This window comes from Scylla paramamosain, chromosome 10 (assembly GCF_035594125.1).
Source record: "Scylla paramamosain isolate STU-SP2022 chromosome 10, ASM3559412v1, whole genome shotgun sequence".
Taxonomy (NCBI): Eukaryota; Metazoa; Arthropoda; class Malacostraca; order Decapoda; family Portunidae; genus Scylla; species Scylla paramamosain.
The window spans coordinates 280,001-297,845 of NC_087160.1; the positions used below are offsets into that span (position 1 = coordinate 280,001).

At 39.1% G+C, this 17,845-nt stretch overlaps 2 protein-coding genes across 3 annotated transcripts in view; both read right to left on the bottom strand.

Annotated features, from left to right (window-relative positions):
- Positions 1 to 11,073, bottom strand: part of LOC135104031 (alpha-N-acetylgalactosaminidase-like) — a 68,215-nt gene extending 57,142 nt beyond the window's left edge. The window contains exons 1-3 of one of the 2 annotated variants that reach the window (XM_064010899.1): positions 10,954 to 11,073; positions 9,883 to 9,985; positions 8,187 to 8,246 (exon numbers count right to left, since the gene is read on the bottom strand). The gene's annotated coding sequence lies outside the window, so the exon portion shown is untranslated. The remainder of the gene's footprint in view (positions 1 to 8,186; positions 8,247 to 9,882; positions 9,986 to 10,953) is intronic. The other variant, XM_064010900.1, reaches the window with a different exon arrangement.
- Positions 11,074 to 11,983: 910 nt separating this feature from the next.
- LOC135104007 (glucose dehydrogenase [FAD, quinone]-like) overlaps positions 11,984 to 17,845 on the bottom strand; it is a 75,451-nt gene continuing 69,589 nt past the window's right edge. The window contains 1 exon segment of the mRNA XM_064010870.1: positions 11,984 to 15,239. Coding sequence (XP_063866940.1) covers positions 15,083 to 15,239 — 157 coding nt within the window. The 3' untranslated portion in view covers positions 11,984 to 15,082.

Here is a 17,845-nt window from a genome sequence, read left to right on the forward strand (position 1 = left end):
CCGTAGCAGCCTGCAGCACCACGGAGGTCAGGTGAGGAGTGGAGTGCATGCAAGACCAACGGAGGGTAGGTACGCGCGCCTTTGATGTCCGGAAAGGTGAGGTGCTGTGTGTACAAGACAGAGACAAGTGGAATGCAAACACAGACACGGTGGACAGGTGTGAAATAATGTAACAAGCGAGTGGTTGCAACACGCCCCGCTTCAGGTGTGGAAAGAGGTAAATTGTCTCCCTCTAACCTATGCATGACCTCTGCAAAATGCAAGGTGGTAAAATGTTAGCGTTACCTCACACCTGCACGAGACGGCTGAGATGGCCACTTTTGTCGGCGTTTTCTTCTTTTTTTTTCTTCTTTCGTTATCACTTTAACTTTTATGGAGGACACCGATTCTTTTCTGAGCTTTAATTTGCTGCTTTTACATCATTTTGAAACTCGAGAATGATTTGCACGGCTTTTTTTTTTTTTTTTTTTTTTCTTTTTGCGCCCACGTACTTGCCTAACTTTCAAAACAAGTCTTAACGACGTAGCAATCCTTGCACCTCGTTTTCTTAAGAGGGAAGCTCTGGTGTAATTTTGTTTCCCTTGGCACCATCTTAACTTAATTGTGACTGCCGCACACACACACACACACACACCTAAGTTCTACGCATTGTAACGCTTACTTATTCATACATAGTTCCAACATGAATGTATGTCTGAATATATGGATGTAAGTATGCATGTATGTATGTATCTATGTATGCGTGCACGTATGTATGTATATATGTAGCGTGTTTATTGTTCATCTCATATAACACACGCTTTCTTTCAATATTCTGGTTTTCGTTTCCCACAAAACACATCACACAGCATGACGCATCACTTCTCTCTCTCTCTCTCTCTCTCTCTCTCTCTCTCTCTCGATAAAACCCGCAGTAACCACTTAATGCCATCCATTGCTTTCACACTTCTCATAATTTCTCACGCTCCCCACCCCCGCGAAAAATTTTTACTGTCACCTCCAGGAGACTCAATTCTACCTTCATAAGCTTTCCCTCTTTTCTCTTTCTACGAGTGGGAATGAAAAGTTATATTACACACACTGCCGCCACGCACTCATCTGCTTTACCTTAGCAACGAGTCCAGACGTACTTAGCAAGATAGACTAGGCCACGACATGACGCTGCAAACACACAAGCCAGACTAGGAGGCACAAATACAGGTAAGGCAGAGCAGCTCATAACAGATGCAGGGCGGTACAAGGCAGGAGAGAACAGGGGGAGACAAGGTTAAGGTAAGACAGGGAAGGGCACTAGAGCAAAATCAAGTGAGGAAGAGACACGGCAGGAAAGGAAAGAACAAGGCTAGGGCAGGATAGATCAGGGGAGGGCAGGGCAAGGGACAACTAGTTCAAGAAAAGACAAGACAGAAAACGCCAAGATAAAATCACACCAAGGCACCTTTCTGTTTGTTATTATTTTCCTTTTTATCTTTATTTCTACTTCAACAAGTACTAGCTATAAGGAATCCAACAATAATAGTCTTACCCAGGGATCATCTAACCTGATATTTCAACGTAACGCATAAAAAAAGTACTTTGATTATCCAGACCTCGTATAACCTGATATTCCAACAAGTACTATCTGTAAGCAATCCAGTAAATATAAATACTTCGATACCCAGACCTGATTTAACCTGACCTGGATCTCCCGAAGCTTCCTCGAGGCAAACACTATTAACGCAAACAGCCTTAGTGCCACAAACCTCCCTTTCTCCCCCCCCCCAGCACTGCCTTCCTCATTCCAGCTTTTTGTACAACGTTCACTAACCTGTCTTCGGTGCGAGGTCTTCCACGGTGCCGGTGCTCACTTGCTTTATATCAGGGAGAGCCTCAAATCCTTCCCTCTCCTGATATTAATGGTATGTCAACGAATCTATATATTTTTCGTTAATATTATTGTTTTTTTTATCACCTCCATCATCATCACCATCATTCACATCCTATTATTCTGTCAGTCTTGGATCCTTCTCTCTCTTCAAACTACGATATGTGAACGAGTTTATATAATTCTCTTCATACTGTTAGTTATTACCATCGTTATACCGTCGCATTATCTCAATCCTTTCCCTCTTGAAAAGTAATGATTTATGAATGAATCGATATAATTCTCATTCTTATTACTGTTCTTATCATTATCACCATCGTCATCATCTACGTCACATTTTGTTAGCCTCAACCCCTTCTCTCTTGAAAACCAGTGATGTAAGAACGTGCTTGAACCATTCCTATTCTTTACCACTGTTCTTATTCTTATCACCATCGTCATAATCGACATCATACATTTATTTATTTATTTTTTCTAAAGGAGGTGTACATACATATACTAGTATCTATGATGAACGAGTTGGCCTAAGTGTTATCGTTAGGAACAAAACGCTCATAAACTCTCCCGCACAAACCTGTTTCAAACCCACGCCTCCTACGACTGACAAAGCGTTTCAGGTTTGATAAAAAAAAATAGAAATAAAAATAAAAAATAAAAAATAAATAAATACAAATGAATAAATAAAAAATGATAATAAATGATGGATCACACTCACTCCCTCCCCTCTCCCCCAAAAAGAAAAAAGAAAACAATAGCATCAAAATCTGCAGGAAAAAATAATCTACTTAAAAAAAAAAAAAAAAAAAAAAAAAAAAAAATATATATATATATATATATATATATATATATATATATATATATATATATATATATATATATATATATATATATATATAAAATCAAAACATATTTATATAGGAAATACACGAATGAAAAAAAAAAAAAAAAAAAAAAAAAAAAAAAAAGAAACCTAATAGGAAACCACAAATCTCAAACCACAACACGTACAAACATAGTCATTAATAATACTAGACTCAAGCACCATTGTTTCCCTGCTTATTTCATACCACGTGACCGAGAGGATGAAAGCAGCAGCCGGACTGAAGAAGTAAAGGTCAGTGGTGGCGCCGGGGAGGAAAGGGAAAGGAGATAGCGTAGCTTGACTTGACTTGGCTTAGCCTGGCTTTGGCGTGGCGTGGCGCGGCGTGCGGGGCTGCTGGTCCGGTGCCGCCCTGCATCGCTTCGTCACCGCGGCACAAGAAACGCATCAACCGGTGCCCCAGTCACCGTGGCCGGGTAAAAGTACCTGGTGGGATGTCGCTCTCTGACCTTAATGATCAGCACGAGTCACCCAGTACCCTGCAGCCAAGCCCGTCCCTCGCTGACACTTCCTGCTTCAGTCAACCATGCACCATCGCCATCACCACTCGCCCGGTCACCACAGTACATCGAGACAAACATTTCGTCTTATCTAGTGAAAGTTACTGTGTTTGCAAGGGTGCTTTCATTATTGTAGTGGTAGTTTAACAAGGATTCAGCACCATAATAATATAAGCACACAAGGGAACACGGCTGATCCTCTCTGGCCGCTGAGAATGGTCCATATGAGAGAACAATGCGTTTGATAATATAGGCCCCGGCTTCACACTGCGCGATGAGGAGTGGGCGTGAAAGAATGATTTGTGCCTCTAAAAATACAATCAACGTCTCCAAATCATAGTCGAGACATGATTATGTTGCCACTATAAAATGAACACGGATATATACGAAAACAGAAGTAAGACTAAATACAATCAAATGAGACAGTCATAAAAGATAACCTGGTTTAGAATTTTGTTAATATATATATATATATATATATATATATATATATATATATATATATATATATATATATATATATATATATATATATATATATATATATTAAAGGGCCCATGACTATAAAATGAGAACAAATATCGTAATTGCTTTGGACGCACATTGGTGGCAAACCAAAAGCAAGAACACTTACAGAGAAAAAGGCCCGTTAATTATCTCTTCCAATAAAGATGCGTTTAAGAACATTTCTACACTAAAATTAACGTCAGTGGATATCTCTTCTGTATTCCGCACGTGAAACCAAAGTAACACGGGAGACGTGAGTAACGCCACAACAGTATGCAGGTACGGACTTTACTGCTCAGACTTCATTCTCTCATCAGGAATGTTGTCAAAGGCCTCAGTGATAGACGAGTTCTCATGGATTTTTCTTACTAACAACGGGAAATAATTATTATAATAATATTATAATCATGAAAACCCCTGGAAACTACAATGGTTACCACCAGAGTCGACGAAAAGGACTCGAGATAGCGTCTATCACGATTATCTTTTTTTTTTTTTTTTTTTTTTTGCCCAGACGTATTTTTACGTGTATTTTTTGTTGTTGTAAATTTATCTAATTAGGCTCCTACTATATGCTGTGAACCAGTTTGTTTTTATTTCAGACCCAGTAACATGAAGGGTCCCCTCCTTCCCCCCACGGACAGCCTTTCCATCTTACGGACCCAAGTGGATGCTAAGAAGTGAATGGCAGCGAACACTTCCCGCAGTCCACACTCGCCAATACTTCCTGCTAAACACCCGCCAGACCGGTTCATGTGCGGCACTTCCCTTGCTTTCCCTGGCCGCGGACCCTCAACTGACGGTGATAGGCTAGGAGCTTTGCAACCATCGCTCTTTAACAAAATTACCCTATTGCTGTTGTTGTTGTTGTGGTTGTTATGGCATTGGAAACTAATCAATACATATCTCTCTCTCTCTCTCTCTCTCTCTCTCTCTCTCTCTCTGTGTTACCATACGAAACCAATGCCGTTGTGATTTGCTAGATTACATCAGGCTAGGTAATTGACTAAGCATGTGATAAGGGGGAGAGGTACGTCCGGGAAGGAAAATGTCCAAAATATAAAAGTTCTAGATGAAAATAAGTAAGTAAATAACCAACTAAATGAATAAATAATCTTGCACTTTTTTTTAAGGAGCATGTTCAACATGTGGGCTTTCCAACACTGATATTGCGATTTGAGGTTTCCTCTTCTTTGCAGTCTCTCACTAGTTGACATTTATATACCTAGAGGAATGATATAACTATGGTGAATAAATTGAAACATTACTTGCCACTCAATACAAGGAATGAGCTACACACACACACAAAATTAATATATGTATATATTTTTTTGGGGGGAGTATATTAACCAATCAACATCTTTTTATGAATTATTAATCAAGAGGAATAATAAGGATCATGAAAATTTTGTTCAAACAATCAAAACAGCTCAGTAGCCTGCTTGAACTGTGGAGAGAAAAAAAAAAACGTATATCAAACAAAAATAAACAAGTATAAAAATAAATTAAATTTAATTAATGAAACACTGAAAACATCTGTCTTTACTATTAACTGTAAGCTGTATAAGCCCTGCTTATAGACACACACACAAAAGTAAAGAGCAAAAACAATGAATGAATAATGACAACAGCATCACCATTGAAGAAGGCTGCTGCAACAACTCAAAGCAAATGAAAGACAAACTTGATGATAAAGGTGAGATGATGATAATGATGATGATGATGATGATGATTGATGCAAAACACAAAATTGCAAGACAGGACTGCTGGATGGATTCAGAAGGAACATGGATAATGGTAGGTAGACATAGTGATAAAAAGTAAATAAGAATATTTCTGTACAAGAAACTGTCATGAGATTGGTAAAGGGGGTGACATGTACTAGCAATATGAAAACAACTTGAGAGAATTACAAGCAATGTCTTTAACCATTACAGCTTGAATGTTGTGTGGAAATTATATGACTGAAAAGAATATCTTGTTTCCAGGGAGCAAATCATACATCACCATTATCACTATGAAAGGCTCCACACAGGCTCACATGTGTTGCCCAATGGAGGCTCACCAAGCAGCAGCAGTCTCTAGCATCTGCCTTGCACATGAAATGTGAAACAGACACAGACAATAACAAAAAATCATTGAGTTGTGAACATACAGCAATATTCTATCAGCATTTGGTTTCCATGACTTTCCTTGGCTCATGGTTCAGCTCTGGATGAATGAGGGATGGTAATTACAGGTTCTCTTGGCATGATATGATCCACCAACTCAAAAAATACAACTTTTATGAGGAAGGAAAGATCACAAATACCACCGTCACTCACAAATTAGGAGGGTTTACCACAGTCTATGTTTATGAACTATTCATATTCCCTCTGGTATAATGATTATTAATGAATATCACTGAAATTCAGCTGTTTGAGCTTCTTTTTAGATAATAAACCAGTCATTTCAATGGCAGAAGCCATGAAACAAAACCCTCCAGAGTGGAGTATACAAATATGTGTGTGTGTGCGTGCGTGTGTGTGATTCACCTACAGTCGTCTGCTGGTCACCCAGCCAGCCGTTACCCTACGGAAAGAGCTCAGAGCTCATAGTGACCGATCTTCAGGTAGGACTGAGACCAATGACACACCACACACTGGGACAGTGAGGTCACGACCCCTCGTGTTACATCCCGTACCTACTTGATGCTAGGTGAACTTACAGTTATCTGCTGGTCACCCAGCCAGGCATTCCCCTAGAGTTCAAAGCTCGTACAGACCGATCTTCAAGTAAGACTGAGACTGTTCACACACCTCTCTGGTTACATCCCATACCTACTTGCTGCAAGGTGAACAGGGCTACACATTAAGAGGCTTGCCCATTTGCCTCACTGCGCCCGGGATTTGAATCCGGGCCTTCTTGGTTGTGAGCCGAGTGTGCTAACCACTACACTACACAGTGTGTGTGTGTGTGTGTGTGTGTGTGTGTGTGTGTGTGTGTGTGTGTGTGTGTGTGTGTGTGTGTGTGTTACCTTGTGATAGCCAGTGTGGGCCTCCATCTACAAATGCCCCACTTCTGAACCTCCACCTTGTCCTGGATGGGTAAAAAATTGTGGATTGCAAGTCTACATCAGTTTGGAGAAAAAGCTAAAGTGGCAAGAGTACGGTGGTTTGGGTATGTCCTGAGAAGAAATGAAGAGTATGTGAAGAGGTTGCTGCTGCAGATGGATTTACCTGGCAGGTGTAAAAGAGGAAGACCTAAGAGAAGGTTTATGAATGCAGTAAAAGAAGACAATGTTTGTAATGAATGTGATTGATGAAGATACAGGAGACTAAGTGTACTGGAAAATGTTGATCCACTTTGGCAAACCCTAACAAGAGTAGCCAAAAGAAAAACAAGATTCCAGGTGTCTTACTAGAAAACATCACTCTCTTACTACCACCACTCCATAACAGACTCCCCACCTTTAAAAGCAACCAAAGTACAAATGAACTGCTGGCTGCCTGATTATCTCTAATTAACTTCAGAAAACACCTGGTCTGCCAGTGTAAGCCAGCCTTCTGCCACAGTTCCTAAGTATGCCCATGAGAAGCAGTTATTGTGGTGTCTGGGGGGCAAAAAAGTATTATACAATATATTCTGCAAGCATCTAATCACAATAACTGAAGTCTTCAGTCTAAATGCCTTCTAAATACTGGCATGTTTTGGTGGAGACAGAGGAAAAAACAGCAATGCAGATGACTGTGGGAGAGGAATTGGTTGTTTGCTGAGGAGTAAAGAAACGGTTTTCAGCATAATAACTGAAAGATGAGAAAAATGTTGTTCAAAGGTTTAGTAATTATTACAAGGAGTTTGGCAGGAGGTTGCTACATTTCTAGGATGATGAGGTGATTTACAAGGAGTTGAAGTGATTTATGAACTGAGCATGAAGGAAGGCCTACTGTTGTGGCACCATTATTTGCTAGTATAGACTGTGGTTGGTTATAAAATAATGAAATGTGTTCCATGGACAGTATGATGCTGACTGACTGGATATGTGTATGTATGGTTCCACTGTATTGAGATGAAGATACTAAGTGTAAGTCTATGGAGTGTGGTAAGTCAGGTGCATGGTAGAGAGTTGATCATGAGAAATGAAAGCACAGAAAACTTTATTAAGAGCAGTGAGGCTCTCTGCAAACTTCAATTTCCATTACTACAAACTTGTCTTTCCCTTGTAGAATTCAAACCCCACAAACACTTTTGAAAATTACTGGTAATGCACTGTGTTAAGTACTTTTGCAATTACAAAAAATGTTGGGAATGGTAGCCATTGTCACCACAGCATCAGTGAAATACAAGCTACATCATGATGTTACATGATTTTCTATGTTTCTCTGCCACCAATATTGATTATTTAAGAACCCAGAGACCAACTCCTAAACAGCACACTAGAAGCAGCAACACTCACCTCTCTAACAAACTGGCTGCAGACTTCAATCACTGGTCCTTCAAGAAGACCAACAAGCAGCTGAAACAGGCCAGGCTCTGTATCATTTCTCATCCCTCCTGCGTAGATACTTATCTAAAGTATAACCCCCACCTTCCCATCTCACCCACCTCTGCAGTTTTACAGGGACTTTTCTCCAAGGGGTCTAACATCATGAAGGGCAAAAGGGCAAGCCTGACCCTTAAGCAATTTAGAGTTTTTAATCTCTATGAAAGTAAACATGAGAAGCTCTCAATCTTGGAGGGTTCAGAATGACTCTGAGCCATAATGGTGTGGCCACTGGTGTCTGATCTCTCAGTTTTAGTGACAATTGTCTTCCTGAGGCCTGTGATTATTTACAGTAAACAATAACAATAAGTACTTCATTGTGCATACAGATGCCAATGAATGTTTTGAGCTGAAAAGTGGATAAAGTAGGAAGGAAACAGAATGAGGATTGCTGTCAGTGGCTGATAATCTTTGTGGTTCAGTATGGAAGAAGATGAAGTCTCAAAGACATGAGGTGATGTTCTACAGATTATAAATTAGATGTGAAACTTGAAGGATGTTACAGGACACTTCATGTTTTTTGTAATTAGTTGTCTAACCTTGGGACATTTCTGGTCTGCCCCTCAGGTAACAAAACAATGACAGGCTCTTCCTATCACATTAATTATACAGTACCCCACTGAGTTTTACGGTATCCAAATTTCTTCAAGTTTCACACGGAGACCTAAATTCTTACCATCCCAACTTTTGCACATCATTTCCTTAAGTTTTGCACTTTTGTCGTGTATGGGTCACTCATTTCTATCATTGGCACCACAAATAACAAACATAAATACATACGTGCTATATATTGTATGTATACTCATTTCCATGTACAGCTCACATACCTGAACATACAAATTCTTTTTGTGGATAAAACAATGGTACTTCAAAAGAGTAATAGAAGGTGTTGATATAACTATAAGATATGAAATTAAACAATTAACAAGACAACAGAGAAAAAAAAGACCTGGAAGAGATATTTTTAGAGGAACTATCACCAGAGAAGCATATAAAAAAGGTAACAGGTGAAACTCTTAACATATTAAGAAATACGAGTGGCCTTTGAATATCTGGATGAGGATATGATGAGAGCAGAAACTAAGATGATACCAGAATTGAGAGACCTACCCTATGAACAGAGGCTATCTATGATGCAACTCCCAACCTTGGAAGAGAGATGAGAGAGAAGTGACATGATCACACAATACAGAATGCTGAGTGGGATACAAAGACATGATAGGGAAGGTCGATTTGTGCTGAATGAAAGAGAAACAAGAGGACACAGATGAAAACTAAAAGGGATATAAAGAAGTTTAGTTTCCCTAACAGAAGTACACAAGCATGGAATGGACTGGAGGAAGTCTGTGCAAGGAATATTCATGATCTTAAGAAAAAAGTCGGATATGAATACTTATGGAGATGGGACAGTATAAGCTTAGCTCCTCTCCTCTATGTCACAACTAGGTAAATACTGGTGTCAAGTAAATTAGTGTTGGCCATTTAACATTTATAATTTCATAATATTTTTTGAAGGCTATCTTGATTAATTCTCAGTACACATATGCATAGTTCTAGATCCAAAAATGAAAAAAAAAAATAAAATAAATAAATAAGTGGTCACATTCACCTATGAAGCGAAGATGAGGAGTGATGCACAAGAGTGACAGTAGCAAGACACTTGGCAGTCAAAGCAAGGCAGATTCAAGGCTTGCAGCACAACTGACCTGGACCTGTAAAAAAGACTTATATTATAAATATTTGCATATCAATAACAATGACAAAACCACAGCTTTCCAGATCCACAGGTAATGACATAACAAAAAATAAACATTACTGAAATGTTTCCAGGAAAAAGAAAGCAGGAACATGAAACTGAATGAATGGAAAGGAAATTCTATGAAATGGAAAGGGACAACATCTGAATAATGTCTTAATAATGAAATTTTGTTTCAACAAATCATTCTGACACCATTCTTACATGAGGAAGAAAAAAAAAAAAAATTCCTATTCACTATAACTTTTTTGGACAGAGCTTGCTAGTATGTATCCCTTATTCTGGAATTAAGACATTAAAAGAAAGCATGATTAGTATGTCAGTATTACAAATAAAAAACAGAGGAGAGGCAAAGAGAGGGCAGGAGTGAGGCAGAGCCAACTCATCCACCAATTCTCCTGTTCCCTGACTACCTGTCTTGGAGGATGACGATCTGCCTGCCCCTTCCTATACCTCAGATGGGCAACTTTCCTGTTGTCTGCACTGTGCATCAAATACTCATTGAGATTTACATGGTGATATACATATGAAAAGTTGAGTATCACGGAGATGTAACGAAACAAAATAACCTGAAGTGACCAGATGGTTTCAATCTTGAAATTAATAGGGCGCTGACCATAAATTTCCTAGTATCATTTCAACAGCTTCCTGAAAATTTACTATTCTTCCTTGATCGGCCAAATAACAACTTCAAATAAATACACTGAGAAAGAAGTTAATCCGTCGTAGACACTAACAGATACCCAAGATCACAGGGAGTGTTCACAGGTAAGCGCGGCGAGCGGGGCTACCTGACGGAATGTGGCAGTCCTGTCTACGTCATCCAAGCCTGCCATACATACACATGTCTATTTGTCTGTGACAGTAGTCTTCACCCCATTCCTCCTGTAATTAGAATCATACACCACCTCTAATATGGCTCACCGTCAGCTGTTCGGTTCCTGGATGCCCAAAACTTAGTCAGAAATTCCCGAGTTGCACCAAGCCCCTCCTGCTGCCCTCAGGTTTACGCCGGGTTGTTTACCTCTGCCGGGGTGGACTTGGGTGAGGAGTAACTTCGGTTCGGTTTAGTTTTTATGGTTTTCTCATTATTTCTTATATTAAGGAGGGCTTTATCTCCCTCTGCAATTACTCCTGCATCTTCTTGCTAAAAAATCTAAAAACCAAAGGAACTTTTGCCTCTTTTTACTATCAGTCTACTAGAATCCTAAAACCATTACAATCTCTTAAATATAAGAGATAGAAGGAAGAACAGTTTGGAAATACGGTCTTATGTCTTTTTGCTTCATTTTTAGCAGTGTCTCCTCAAAATTCCTAATGGTTAATATGTCCATCTTTCTTGTTTAGCTTACTACTACTTCGGCTCTCACTATGGAAATGATACGTGTTCTCAGCAAAGTTTGAATGTTGGCGGTTCGAAATGTATTTGAAGCGTGTTATATTATAGTAACATAGAATATTGTGTTCAGAGAGAGAGAGAGAGAGAGAGAGAGAGAGAGAGAGAGAGAGAGAGAGAGAGAGAGAGAGAGAGAGAGAGAGAGAGAGAGAGAGAGAGAGAGAGAGAGAGAGAGAGTAAAGGGATGGATGCAATAACTTCATCTAACTGTAAGACCCACACGCTAGAAATCCACACATTGAATTCTACTCGCTACAGATAACAACACTTCTCATTTATACCAAATAAGATCAACAAAACTTTCGAAAAAGACTCGACGGCTACTTCCTAGTGACAGTGGCAGTTTTCAGCGATCCTCTAGAAGCCACAGAGTTTATCTATCAGAGGAAGACTGGGGAAAAAGTTTTCTCTCTGTCTTTCTATCTGTGTAGGTTTTTCGCTCTCTATTTTCCAAGTCCCTCTTCCTTCTTCCCTTCCCTTCGTCTAATTAATCGTTGTTATAGTTAATACATACATATTTTCATTCATATAATTCATGTAATTCCCAAAACTCAAGTGTGAGTGAGGTTGGTCTTTTATTTATTCAATCGTAAACAATATGTACAATAATAAATAAAACCATATAATATTATGTGACATTAATAAATCAGAACCTCTGACGTAGGCACTGAAACACTTAAAATAAGTAAATAAGGCTACAAATAAATAATAAAATAACTTATCAAAGCAAGATGTGTAGGCACTGAGTGAATTGTGAATGTTAGTTTGACTTGTGTGATTACCAGTGAAAGTTATACTAGTTATATACATTGCCAACATTCCGTCGCCACGCAGGACATGGACAACGTGAGGTAAAAATGACTCATTCAGACACAAAACATAATATAAATAGTAATACAAATGCTGATAATTATGCTAAAAATATTAATGACACATGGAGACGACCTTTTAATTGTCAAGCAGTAATGTGTGTGTGTGTGTGTGTGTGTGTGTGTGTGTGTGTGTGTGTGTGTGTGTGTGTGTGTGTGTGTGTGTGTGTGTGTGTGTGTGTGTGTGTGTGTGTGTGACGATGGTAATGTAACATCATGTAGAATTTGTCATATTCTTTACTTGTTTAGACTGACAATTTTCCATGATGAAGTTTCTCCCACTTTTTTTTCTCTCTCTCTTAAAACCAATTTATTGAAGTTTGCTGTCGAGGTGCGAGTGTTTCTGACCTCCCTTATTGTTTTGGATAACCTCCATGGCGGCAGGAAGTTGTGCGGCAATTGTAGTTTGCCAAAGAACTGACAGAATCCCGCTAGTCTGTTACCCCAGAACTTGCGCCAAGGTAGCCTGAGATTGTTACGAGTAGTGTTGTTTCACGATGGCGAAATGTTCGAAGCCCGTAATTGATAACTGTATTAAATGAATCCTATACATGCAATTACTTTATTTATCCCAGTGCCATTTATTCCAGTTCCATTTTTTTCCGAGTACCCTGAGAGCCTGGTCCTCGTATTCGTGTTGCGTCACGTGTTTGTGTTCAGCCATTTGTGTGTTGCGTCGTCTATGTGTTGCGCCACCTGTGTTGTGTCGTCTGTGTTGGTCCTGTCGCGTGTCATCGTCTCGCCTTAACACACACAACAACAAACACAAGTATTATCATTAAAAGAAATCAAGAAAAATATTTTGGCAACAATCAGGGGTTAGTATAACCACACGGGGAGAATAATAATAGATATACAGACAGACACACAGTAACCACAAGTAACAATAACAAACATGTGATTACCTAATTGTTATGCAGTGATTGGCATCATAATAACAATAATAAATACCTCTCCTCAGCATACAGGTGGTTTCTTCCTACACTGAGACGTGGTCTCCACTACCAGACCACTTGTCATTTTACATTCTACCCAAGACTGATGCAGGGCTGGAACCTGCACACCCCTGTCCACCTTTCCTCTTCAGCAAATGAGGCGATTCTCAGGAGCAGCAGTGACTTGTATTTTGAAAGCTGCTGGGTTTCTGTGGACGAGTGGCGACTGGCACAGTGCTTACTCAACTAATGTTAAGTCAATTTGTGGGCAGACACAAAGCCGGAGCTGGAAATACACGTACGAATGGCCGGTGCTGCTATAATGACAGAAGCCATAACTACGGAGCGCGTTCGCAAAGACAAATTTTCAAAGATAGAAATATGAAGTAACTGTTCTATACAAAACATTAGAAAAAGCTGTGTGCGTTGTTTGCTGCACACACTGAGGAAACAATCCTTCAATAGCAAATTATCCATCATGAAAATTGCAAACGTACAGTGTTTATTCTTACAGGTAATTTGTTTGAGCGAAGCGAGGAAGACATAAATTACTGCGTTGAAAAATGAGGTATGTTCTAAATGGCGGGAAAATTACCAACAACTTTAATGTAGAGTGCTTATGTTTTGTATTGTATTATCCGTTTAGTTTAAAATTTTGTTCACACCAAAACTTTGTATGACTTGAGTTTTACGTTTATTGAGCTGTAAATTTGTTAACAGAAAATCCTGTGTCTTGTATAAACTTATATTAGTAAAGAAATATTCATCCCAAGACCAAAGGGAGTGATCTCATGAAGGCAGGCTGGTATTCGGACACTGCCTAGAGGAGTATAACCATTATTATTTTTTGGTGTTATTTGCCTTATATCATCTCTCACGCAAGATAAACCGTTTTCTATGACATCTTAAGACTCAACAGTAATTCTAAGACTCAAGCAGATGTACCGGAACAAAAAAGAATTAAGACGACTAAGTGAAAAGAAAAAAAAGTTTCCACATCTTAGCAAAACTGATTGACTGACTGATTGTTCAAGTGATCCATTGCACGTTTCTATTCAGTTACACTTTTTCTTTATTTTCGCTTCTTCCACATTCTTTTCATAAGGAATTCTTGTTCACTTTCATCGACAGGACTTAGTTAGATCTAATAAAAAAAAAAAAAAAAACATTGGCAACGTTAACACCGTAATCAGTAGATACAATAAATACGACAAGGAAACATACACGCATACGTACTTACATTCACATAAATCCACGCACTTGTCAACACATACGTAACACAAAACAAGAAATACAAAGTAATAAAACCGATGAACTTGCAACATTCCGGCAAAATATTACCTTCATACCACGAATGGAGAACGTTTATACAAGTAAAATCTACATAAATTTTACACATTCATCTCTTATAAAATATGGAAATTCATTTAAAATCATATTAGTACTCTGCCAAACATTTCTAAAGCAATAATTGACGATTTAATGCATTAATAATAAATGAAAAAAATAATAAAGAATAAAAAGAACAATAACAAAAAAGTTACTATAAAAAAAATTTCGCATATGAAACTGACAAACATTAAAAACCTCAAGAGCATTAAGCAGATTCATCAACAAGAGTAAAAATAAATACAGGAATCCATCACATTCATCTGCCACATTCACATGATCAGTTCTATCTCCTTGTATCTTAACTAGTTACAGAAGTCCATCACACATCTCTCATACTCGCACCACCTAATCTATCTGTCTACTTGTACCTTAACTAATTACAGAAATCCATCACACTCACAGCACCTTTTCTGTCTACTTGTACCTCATCTCACAGGCGTCCTAGCACCTCTTAGTCGTGCTCACGTGTGGTAGAAAGGCATGGGCACACCCCAGTCCGACTTTATCATGTCTGCGGCCTTCTCAGCAATCATGATTGTGGGCGCGTTGGTGTTGCCGGTCGTGACTACGGGCATGATAGAGGCGTCCACCACCCGCAGCCCCTTCACGCGATGCACCCTGAAGGGAAATGTTTAAGTGTTAGAAGGAGTGTCTCGAGTCTTGTGTTCGTTCTTAATTAGTTAGGTTTTAACGAGATTACCCGATGATTGTAAAACATCGGCAGATGGCGTCTGTCTTGTATTGAAATAATAGATGGGGGTGTGGTCGTGGTATTACATGACTCTATTATAATTAAAGGGATATTGTAGTATGCATTGTTCCTAATGCGCTCACGCACGTGCGCACCAGACAGACAAACAGACAGACAGACACACACACACACACACACACACACACACACACACACACACACACACACACAGAAATACACGTATCGTGCAGCACTCATTCAGAAACGGACGCAAGCATCAATCATGCATGCGTCTGAGTCTCTGAAGCACACACAGACATCCTCGTGACATCACCGCGGCGCACCCCAGTGATGCGTGCCGCTCATTACCCGTCCCCACCTCCTCCCACTCCCTTTCCTCACCAGCACCGCGTCACCAGCACCGCGGCCTCCACAGGAATGAGGTGACTGTACATAGATGAATCAGAGCCACTGGGTTTCGTCCATTCTGCCACGATATTGATTGATGATGACGTCATGTAGACAAATATTGATAAAGTTACAGAGTCCATAAATGGAAACAGCCACGTGGAAGGAAAATTAGCAAATATTGGAGAAATGACCGAGGAATACAGTGTGAGAGTCATGTGGATCGAAATATAAATTAGCAAATGCTGGAAAAATGATCGAGGCCTGAAATCTGAGACAACAACATGGATGGAAAGTTTTTAGATAATAAATACAAAGAGAACAGAACAAATTGATTAATTATGTTGTGACCTAATCTGGTGTTTCTAAGCAACCGTGTCTGGTACTGGACATTTATTTTCTCTATTTCTCTACTCCCTTAATTTCTTTTTGTTTGTTTTCTTAGTTTCTTGTTTTATCTCCTTATGTATTTTTTTTTATATATTTTTTTATTCCGTCTTCATTTAAGGTAAGGTTACCACAAGTATACAATATCAATAGATGAGACTAGTTTTAAGTAAAGGAACGAACACATTTAACGTTAAAACTGGCTCTGGTTCTGACCTGTCGTACGTGAGTGAGAGTAAAAGGCGGACGTGTAGATTGAACTTAATATCTAGAATGACTGTTGAAATAATATGCATAACTGATAATGTGTTGTGTAAACTCCCTCGGGACTCTATCAGGCAAACTGAAGACCTTTTCCATGATACACTCTACTATCGCATAATAAAGGATAGTGTTGTATTATTGTATAGTGATAAAAAAAAAAAAGCTGAACAGAAAGAGAAAGCTTGTACGGGAAACAGAGGGATGAAGTTGAAGAAGAAAGTGTTGGCAGTACCTGAGTGGTAGTAAAGGCAGACATGTGAATTAGATTAATATCTAGAGTGACTGGAATTAATACATATATTACATACTTTGTGTTGTGTAGACTTCATCGGGACTCAAACAGATAATTTTATGATCTCTCTTGTAATACAATTCAGGGGTCGATCAAGCAAACTTTTTCTCAGTACGATTCACTGTCGTACTCTAATATAAGGACACTGGACTGTGGCAACATAAGTAACAAGAAGAGGTGGACGGAAAGAGAAAGCGTGTGGAGGAGGAGGAGGGATGAGGCTGAGAACAGTGGCGGCACCTGGCAGGGCTTGGCACCGACCAGTGACTCAGACTGGGTTGTGGAGCCTTTGTTCATTGGTGGGTTAGTAGTGGCTGATGATGATGATGGTGGTGATGATGATAATGATAATGATGATGATTTGGTTTTGTGTGTGTGTGTGTGTGTGTGTGTGTGTGTGTGTGTGTGTGTGTGTGTGTGTGTGTGTGTGTGTGTGTGTGTGTGTGTGTGTGTGTGTGTGTGTGTGTGTGTGTGTGTGTGTGTGTGTGTGTGTGTGTGTGTCGTGTGTGTGTGTGTGTGTGTGTGTTATACCTAATCCACCAACCATAAGCTCAAATCGGTGTCTGCATGCGTTTGTAAAGCTTCCTTATCATGAGAACGAAGGAACACAAGGAGAGGTGCAATAAGCCTTCAGACATACACGTGGCAGTCCCTATATAAAGCATACATAACTATACCCATCTAACATCCCTTTTCATACGTTCATCTGTAATCATTTAAAGCTCCCTATTGACTCGGGACTAAACACCTCGACCTGTGCTCTGAAAAACTTTGGTCTCTCGTAAGAACTCTTTTCCAAGGATATAAATTTTAGGTTTTGTTCCAGTTTATTATTTTTCTCCTACTAATAATGCAGAATTATTGTTGAGCTATCACTAAATTATAAAAAAAACACATTTGAAAACCATAATAACTTTCACTAGAACCTGTAAAAAAGCTGTCAAGATACGACACCGAAGGAATCTAAGAATGCTGTCAATGATTAATAAAATAACTCTCTTACTGAGTTAATTTCTATCACTACCTGCATCAAATATCATTGCTCCCATAACGACACTATTGCATAACGAGAATAATTAAAAAAAAGAAAAAGAGAGAAAGAAAAAAAAAACACACGCAAAACTTTACATTTCGTGCCAAGGAGCAATGATGTGTTTCATTTTCTGCCTCGCTATCTCGTGA